General features: G+C 48.5%; 1 protein-coding gene across 1 annotated transcript in view; it reads right to left on the reverse strand.

Annotated features, from left to right (window-relative positions):
• tsc1a (TSC complex subunit 1a) overlaps positions 1 to 10,000 on the reverse strand; it is a 20,484-nt gene that overhangs the window by 5,542 nt on the left and 4,942 nt on the right. The window contains 8 exon segments of the mRNA XM_080521731.1: positions 260 to 429; positions 1,618 to 1,685; positions 3,553 to 3,683; positions 3,750 to 4,018; positions 4,089 to 4,329; positions 4,412 to 4,485; positions 5,080 to 5,243; positions 6,431 to 6,504. Coding sequence (XP_080377857.1) covers positions 260 to 429; positions 1,618 to 1,685; positions 3,553 to 3,683; positions 3,750 to 4,018; positions 4,089 to 4,329; positions 4,412 to 4,485; positions 5,080 to 5,243; positions 6,431 to 6,504 — 1,191 coding nt within the window.

The following is a 10,000-nucleotide window of genomic DNA, read 5'->3' on the forward strand; positions in this document are numbered from 1 at the left end:
CCTCCTGACCTTGTGGACCTCCTGACCTTGTTGACCTCCTGACCTTGTTGACCTCCTGACCTTGTGGAACTTGTTGACCTCCTGACCTTGTGGACCTCCTGACCTTGTTGACCTCCTGACCTTGTTGACCTCCTGACCTTGTTGACCTCCTGACCTTGTGGAACTTGTGGACCTCCACAGGTTGAATTTGACTTCATGTCAACAAACAAGGTCGAGGCTGTCCTCTGGAAGAGAAGTGGGCGTGGCCACGAGGCGTTACCATGGCGACGCTGGTCTCCTCCAGGGTGGTGGTGTTGATGACCCGGCGCAGCAGGCGGCGGTTCCTCATGGCGTGCTGCTGCCGCTTGAAGCGCTCGTACTGCAGCTGGCTGTGGACCAGCAGGAGCTGGCTCCTGAGGGCCTGAAGCTCCTCCCCCGGGGGGGCGGGGCCTAGCACACACACACACACACACAATGTCACAAAGAAAGAAGTGTGTGTGTGTTCACAATAAAACAGAAAATCCTCCACATTAATCAGGATGGTTTTGTTAATCTGGTGTTAATCTAGTGTAATAATTGAGTTAATCTGGTGTTATAATGGAGTTAATCTAGAATTATCTAATGTTGATCTGGTATTAATCTGGCATTAATCTAGTGTTAATGTGGAGTTAATCTGGCGTTAATCTGGCACTAATCTGGTGTTATAATGGAGTTAATCTGGAGTTAATCTGGTGTTATAATGGAGTTAATCTGGAGTTAATCTGGCTTTATAATGGAGTTAATCTGGCGTTATAATGGAGTTAATCTGGAGTTATGATGGAGTTAATCTGGTGTTATGATGGAGTTAATCTGGCGTTATGATGGAGTTAATCTGGCGTTATAATGGAGTTAATCTGGAGTTAATCTGGTGTTATGATGGAGTTAATCTGGAGTTATGATGGAGTTAATCTAGAGTTAATCTGGCGTTATGATGGAGTTCATCTGGAGTTAATCTGGCGTTATAATGGAGTTAATCTAGAGTTAATCTGGCGTTATGATGGAGTTCATCTGGAGTTAATCTGGCGTTATAATGGAGTTAATCTACAGTTAATCTGGCGTTATGATGGAGTTCATCTGGAGTTAATCTGGCGTTATAATGGAGTTAATCTGGAGTTAATCTGGCGTTATAATGGAGTTCATCTGGAGTTAATCTGGCGTTATAATGGAGTTAATCTGGAGTTAATCTGGCGTTAATCTGGAGTTAATCTGGAGTTAATCTGGCGTTATAATGGAGTTAATCTGGAGTTAATCTGGCGTTATAATGGAGTTAATCTGGAGTTAATCTGGCGTTATAATGGAGTTAATCTGGAGTTAATCTGGCGTTATGATGGAGTTAATCTGGAGTTAATCTGGCGTTATAATGGAGTTAATCTGGCGTTATGATGGAGTTAATCTGGAGTTAATCTGGCGTTATGATGGAGTTAATCTGGAGTTAATCTGGCGTTATAATGGAGTTAATCTGGAGTTAATCTGGTGTTATGATGGAGTTCATCTGGAGTTAATCTGGCGTTATAATGGAGTTAATCTGGTGTTATGATGGAGTTAATCTGGCGTTACACCAGAAGCCTCCAGCTGGTCCACCAGGTGAGTTCCAGGTACCTTTGCCATCCAGGTTCTGTTTACCTCCAGAGAGACTCCGATCCCCCGAACGACTTCCTGCTGACGACCTGCAAGGACAGAACCAGGACTCAGCAGGGGGCGGGGCCAGGACTCAGCAGGGGGTGGAGCCAGGACTGAGCAGGGGCGGAGCCAGGACTGCTGCCTCCTCCTCCTCTTCACTGACCAGCAAGGTGAGTCAGAGCAGCGCCCTCTGCTGGACACTCTTTACATCACACTGCTTTGATGCTCTGCTGTTCACACTGCAACGCAGTACCTCTACTTCAAAGTACCAGTACTCTTTAGCTACCTGCCAGTAGAGAGTACCAGTACCAGTACCAGTACTCTTTAGCTACCTGCCAGTACAGAGTACCAGTACCAAAACCAGTACTCTTTAGCTACCTGCCAGTACAGAGTACCAGTACCAAAACCAGTACTCTTTAGCTACCTGCCAGTAGAGAGTACCAGTACCAGTACCAGTACTCTTTAGCTACCTGCCAGTACAGAGTACCAGTACCAGTACCAGTACCAGTACTCTTTAGCTACCTGCCAGTACAGAGTACCAGTACCAGTACTCTTTAGCTACCTGCCAGTACAGAGTACCAGTACCAGTACTCTTTAGCTACCTGCCAGTAGAAAGTACCAGTACCAGTACCAGTACTCTTTAGCTACCTGCCAGTACAGAGTACCAGTACCAGTACTCTTTAGCTACCTGCCAGTAGAAAGTACCAGTACCAGTACCAGTACTCTTTAGCTACCTGCCAGTACAGAGTACCAGTACCAGTACTCTTTAGCTACCTGCCAGTACAGAGTACCAGTACCAGTACTCTTTAGCTACCTGCCAGTACAGAGTACCAGTACCAGTACTCTTTAGCTACCTGCCAGTACAGAGTACCAGTACCAGTACTCTTTAGCTACCTGCCAGTACAGAGTACCAGTACCAGTACTCTTTAGCTACCTGCCAGTACAGAGTACCAGTACCAGTACTCTTTAGCTACCTGCCAGTACAGAGTACCAGTACCAAAACCAGTACTCTTTAGCTACCTGCCAGTACAGAGTACCAGTACCAAAACCAGTACTCTTTAGCTACCTGCCAGTACAGAGTACCAGTACCAAAACCAGTACTCTTTAGCTACCTGCCAGTAGAGAGTACCAGTACCAGTACCAGTACTCTTTAGCTACCTGCCAGTACAGAGTACCAGTACCAGTACCAGTACCAGTACTCTTTAGCTACCTGCCAGTACAGAGTACCAGTACCAGTACTCTTTAGCTACCTGCCAGTACAGAGTACCAGTACCAGTACTCTTTAGCTACCTGCCAGTAGAAAGTACCAGTACCAGTACCAGTACTCTTTAGCTACCTGCCAGTACAGAGTACCAGTACCAGTACTCTTTAGCTACCTGCCAGTAGAAAGTACCAGTACCAGTACCAGTACTCTTTAGCTACCTGCCAGTACAGAGTACCAGTACCAGTACTCTTTAGCTACCTGCCAGTACAGAGTACCAGTACCAGTACTCTTTAGCTACCTGCCAGTACAGAGTACCAGTACCAGTACTCTTTAGCTACCTGCCAGTACAGAGTACCAGTACCAGTACTCTTTAGCTACCTGCCAGTACAGAGTACCAGTACCAGTACTCTTTAGCTACCTGCCAGTACAGAGTACCAGTACCAGTACTCTTTAGCTACCTGCCAGTACAGAGTACCAGTACCAGTACTCTTTAGCTACCTGCCAGTACAGAGTACCAGTACCAGTACTCTTTAGCTACCTGCCAGTACAGAGTACCAGTACCAGTACTCTTTAGCTACCTGCCAGTACAGAGTACCAGTACCAGTACTCTTTAGCTACCTGCCAGTACAGAGTACCAGTACCAGTACTCTTTAGCTACCTGCCAGTACCAGTACCAGTACCAGTACCAGTACCAGTACCAGGTGTCTCACCTCCGGATGAGGTGCTGATGAGCGTCATTTCCGTGGACGATCAGCTGGTCCAGGACCTTCAGTGGAGAGATGTGCGCCTCCTGCTGCTCCTGCAGCGCCTCCTGCTGGCCGGCCGACCTCTCCAGCGCCTCCTGCAGGAGCGCCACACGTCAGCTCACACATCAGACCAGCAGCCGCCCGGCGCCGCCGAGCAGTACCTTCGTCTTCGCCCTGATGAAGAGCGTGGCGGCACGCGGCAGCGCCAGCTCAAACAGCTGCTCGTACGAGGGGGCGGGGCCACAGTCCGCGTGGGCGGGGCCACAGTCCGCGTGGACGGGGCCTCCTTCCTCCTCCAGTCTGTGGGCGAAAAGGTGAGGAGGGGCGAGGGAGAGGGCGGAGCCTGAAGACGAGGCCTCACGGCTCGGCGTGGAGGTGAGGGGGCGGAGCCGAGAGGGCTGAGGGGGCGGAGCCTCCTCGGCTTTGAATTCTGAAAACAGAAGACAGAACCATAAACAAACGATGACATCACACACACACCCGCCAGCTGATTGGCTCACCGGCTCTGCTGATGATGACGTCACTCAAGCCGCCTGACTCCTGTTTTCTGATTGGCTGAAAGCCTGAACACCCATCCTGCTGTCTGATTGGAAGAAGCTTCCCGTGGCTACTGTCTTCAGTGGGCGGAGTCACACCACTGAGGTCACCTGACAGAGAGGCGGTCCTGGTCACTGGAGGGGCGGAGTCAGGAGTCGGAGTCGACAGCCCACAGTGGGAGGAGGGGCTCCATCTGACATCAGCCTGAACACACACACACAGTTAATTGGGTGTGGGCGGGGCTTGGTGATGTCACCTGGGTGTGGGCGGGGCTTGGTGTTGTCACCTGGGTGTGGGCGGGGCTTGGTGACGTCACCTGGGTGTGGGCGGGGCTTGGTGACAGTGATGGACCAACTGAACCTACAGTTTGAAGAAAAGAAACATTTATTCAGTTCACAAATCACTGATTTACTCCTCCTCCTCCTCCTGCTGCTCCTCCTCCTGCTCTTCCTCCTCCTCCTCTTCCTTCTCCTGCTCCTCCTCCTCTTCCTTCTCCTGCTCCTCCTGCTCTTCCTCCTCCTCCTCTTCCTACTCCTCCTGCTCCTCCTGCTCTTCCTCCTCCTCGTGCTGCTCCTCCTCCTCCTGCTCCTCCTCTTCCTTCTCCTGCTCCTCCTCTTCCTCCTCCTGCTCCTGCTCTTCCTCCTCCTCCTCCTGCTCCTCTTCCTTCTCCTGCTCCTGCTCCTCCTCTTCTTCCTCCTGCTGCTCCTCCTCCTCTTCCTTCTCCTGCTCCTCCTCTTCCTCCTCCTGCTCTTCCTCCTCCTCCTCCTGCTCCTCCTCTTCCTTCTCCTGCTCCTCCTCTTCTTCCTCCTGCTCCTCCTCTTCCTTCTCCTGCTCCTCCTCTTCCTCTTCCTTCTCCTGCTCCTTCTCCTCCTCCTCCTCCTCCTGCTCCTCCTCCTGCTCCTCCTCCTGCTCCTCCTCCTGCTCCTCCTCCTGCTCCTCATGACCGTGACTTACCGGAGCTGTGAGGAGGACTGCAGAGGAGGTGCAGGTGAGGAGGAGGTTGGGAGGAGGAGCAGGAGGAGGAGGAGAACACGTCGTCCTCGCAGGACGACTCCAGCGGGTCCAGAGAAACCCGGGAACATTCCAGGACGATGTCATGGACCTCAAAGCAGCGCCACCTGCAGGCAGGAGGAAACATTGGGGAAACATTGGAGGAACACTGGAGAAACATTGGAGAAACATTGGGGAAACATCGGGGAAACATTGGAGGAACACTGGAGAAACATTGGAGAAACATTGGGGAAACATTGGAGAAACATTGGAGAAACATCGGGGAAACATTGGAGGAACATTGGGGAAATATTGGAGAAACATCGGGGAAGCATTGGGGAAACATTGGAGGAACATTGGGGAAACATTGGAGGAACATTGGGGAAACATTGGGGGAAACATTGGAGGAACATTGGAGGAACAATGGAGGAACATTGGGGAAACATTGGGGAAACATGGGAAAAACATTGGGGAAACACTAGAGGAACATTGGGGAAACATTGGAGGAACATTGGAGGAACATTGGGGAAACATTGGAGGAACATTGGGGAAACATTGGAGGAACATTGGAGAAACATTGGGGAAACATTGGAGGAACATTGGAGGAACATTGGGGAAACATTGGAGGAACATTGGAGGAACATTGGGGAAACATTGGAGAAACATTGGGGAAACATCGGGGAAACATTGGAGGAACACTGGAGAAACATTGGAGAAACATTGGGGAAACATTGGAGAAACATTGGAGAAACATCGGGGAAACATTGGAGGAACATTGGGGAAATATTGGAGAAACATCGGGGAAGCATTGGGGAAACATTGGAGGAACATTGGGGAAACATTGGAGGAACATTGGGGAAACATTGGGGGAAACATTGGAGGAACATTGGAGGAACAATGGAGGAACATTGGGGAAACATTGGGGAAACATGGGAAAAACATTGGGGAAACACTAGAGGAACATTGGGGAAACATTGGAGGAACATTGGAGGAACATTGGGGAAACATTGGAGGAACATTGGGGAAACATTGGAGGAACATTGGAGAAACATTGGGGAAACATTGGAGGAACATTGGAGGAACATTGGGGAAACATTGGAGGAACATTGGGGAAACATTGGAGGAACATTGGAGGAACATTGGGGAAACATTGGGGAAACACTAGAGGAACATTGGGGAAACATTGGGGAAACACTAGAGGAACATTGGGGAAACATTGGAGGAACATTGGAGAAACATTGGGGAAACATTGGGAAACATTGGGGAAACATTGGGGAAACATCTGAATCCAGGTCCGGATCTGGACCGAACTCACCTGGACGGGTCCAGCTCGTCGTCCTGAGTCCCTGAAACCAGCTCGGGGTGAACCCGGACCTGCTGCAGCATCGGCTGTGGAACACAAGACAAGTGAAAGACTTGTAGCCAATCAGGAGACATCAAGGGTCCCTGGTGGTCTGGGGTCCTCTATGGTGGTCTGACATAGTCTATGATGGTCTGGAGTAGTCTATGGTGGGTTAGGGTTGTATTGGTACGATAAGGTATGGTACAATAACGTATGGTATGATACGATAATGTACGGTACGGTACATATCGTACCACACCATACCTTATTGTACCGTACCATATCCTACTGTACCGTACTGTACCGTACCATATCCCACTGTACCATATCCCACTGTACCGTACTGTACCGTACCATATCCTACTGTACCGTACTGTACTGTACCATATCCCACTGTACCATATCCCACTGTACCGTACTGTACCGTACCATATCCCACTGTACCGTACTGTACCGTACCATATCCCACTGTACCATATCCCACTGTACCGTATTGTACCGTACCATATCCCACTGTACCGTACTGTATCGTACCATATCCCACTGTACCGTATTGTACCGTACCATATCCTACTGTACCGTACTGTACCGTACCAAATCCTACTGTACCGTACTGTACCGTACCATATCCCACTGTACCGTACTGTACCGTACCATATCCTACTGTACCGTACTGTACCGTACCATATCCTACTGTACCGTACTGTACCGTACCATATCCCACTGTACCGTACTGTACCGTACCATATCCCACTGTACCGTATTGTACCGTACCATATCCCACTGTACCGTACTGTACCGTACCATATCCCACTGTACCGTACTGTATCGTACCATATCCCACTGTACCGTATTGTACCGTACCATATCCTACTGTACCGTACTGTACCGTACCAAATCCTACTGTACCGTACTGTACCGTACCATATCCTACTGTACCGTACTGTACCGTACCATATCCCACTGTACCGTACTGTACCGTACCATATCCTACTGTACCGTACTGTACCGTACCATATCCTACTGTACCGTACTGTATCGTACCATATCCCACTGTACCGTACTGTATCGTACCATATCCTACTGTACCGTACTGTACCGTACCATATCCCACTGTACCGTACTGTATCGTACCATATCCCACTGTACCGTACTGTATCGTACCATATCCCACTGTACCATATCCTACTGTACCGTACTGTACCGTACCATATCCCACTGTACCATATCCTACTGTACCGTACTGTACCGTACCATATCCCACTGTACCGTACTGTACCGTACCATATCCCACTGTACCGTACTGTACCGTACCATATCCTACTGTACCGTACTGTATCGTACCATATCCTACTGTACCGTACTGTACCGTACCATATCCTACTGTACTGTACTGTACCGTACCATATCCCACTGTACCGTACTGTACCGTACCATATCCCACTGTACCGTACTGTATCGTACCATATCCCACTGTACCGTACTGTACCGTACCATATCCTACTGTACCGTACTGTATCGTACCATATCCTACTGTACCGTATTGTACCGTACCATATCCCACTGTACCGTACTGTATCGTACCATATCCCACTGTACCGTACCGTATCGTACCATATCCTACTGTACCGTACCGTATCCCACTGTACCGTACTGTACCGTACCATATCCCACTGTACCGTACTGTATTGTACCATATCCTACTGTACCGTACTGTACCGTACCATATCCCACTGTACCGTACTGTATCGTACCATATCCCACTGTACCGTACTGTATCGTACCATATCCTACTGTACCGTACCGTATCCCACTGTACCGTACTGTATCGTACCATATCCCACTGTACCGTATTGTACCGTACCATATCCCACTGTACCGTACTGTACCGTACCATATCCCACTGTATCGTACCATATCCTACTGTACCGTACTGTATCGTACCATATCCCACTGTACCGTACCATATCCTACTGTACCGTATTGTATCGTACCATATCCCACTGTACCGTACTGTATCGTACCATATCCCACTGTACCGTATTGTACCGTACCATATCCTACTGCACCGTACTGTACCGTACCATATCCCACTGTACCGTACTGTACCGTACCATATCCTACTGTACCGTACTGTATCGTACCATATCCTACTGTACCGTACTCTACCGTACCATATCCCACTGTACCGTACTGTATCGTACCATATCCTACTGTACCGTACTGTATCGTACCATATCCCACTGTACCGTACCATATCCTACTGTACCGTACTGTATCATACCATATCATACCGTATCATATCGTACCGTACAACATCGTACCGGACTGAACCATATCTTCTATATCGCACCGTACCATATCATAACGTACCATACCATAACATACCGTACCATATTGTACTGTACCGTACCATATCCCACTGTACCGTACTGTACCGTACCATATCCCACTGTACCGTACTGTACCGTACCATATCCTACTGTACCGTACCATATCATACCGTATCATATTGTACCGTACAACATCGTACCGGACCGAACCATATCTTCTATATCGCACCGTACCATACCATAACATACCGTACCATAACATACCGTACCATATTGAACCGTAACGTACCATATCGTTCCATACCGTACTGTACCGTACCACATCGTACCGTATCGGACTGTACCATATCGTACCGTATCACACTGTACCATAACATACCGTATTGTACTGTACCACATCATACCGTACCATAACATACCGTACCGTACCGTATCATAGCATACCGTATCGTACCGTACCATAACATACCGTACCGTATCATACCGTACCATAACATACCGTATCATACCGTACCACATCGTACCGTACCATAACATACCGTATCATACCGTACCATAACATACCGTATCATACCGTACCACATCGTACCGTACCATAACATACCGTATCATACCGTACCATAACAGACCGTATTGTACCGTACCACATCGTACCATACCATAACATACCGTATCATACCGTACCATAACAGACCGTATTGTACCGTACCACATCGTACCGTACCATAACATACCGTATTGTACCGTACCATAACATACCACATCGTACCGTACCATAACATACTGTACCATAACATACTACATCGTACCGTACCATAACATACCGTATCATACCGTACCATAACAGACCGTATTGTACCGTACCATAACATACCGTATCATACCGTACCATAACAGACCGTATTGTACCGTACCATAACATACCGTATCATACCGTACCATAACAGACCGTATTGTACCGTACCATAACATACTGTATCATACCGTACCATAACATACCGTATTGTACCGTACCATAACATACCACATCGTACCGTACCATAACATACTGTACCATAACATACTACATCGTACCGTACCATAACATACCGTATCATACCGTACCATAACAGACCGTATTGTACCGTACCATAACATACCGTATCATACCGTACCATAACAGACCGTATTGTACCGTACCATAACATACCGTATCATACCGTACCATAAC

This window comes from Blennius ocellaris (assembly GCF_963422515.1).
Source record: "Blennius ocellaris genome assembly, contig: SCAFFOLD_148, whole genome shotgun sequence".
NCBI classification, from domain to species: domain Eukaryota; kingdom Metazoa; phylum Chordata; class Actinopteri; order Blenniiformes; family Blenniidae; genus Blennius; species Blennius ocellaris.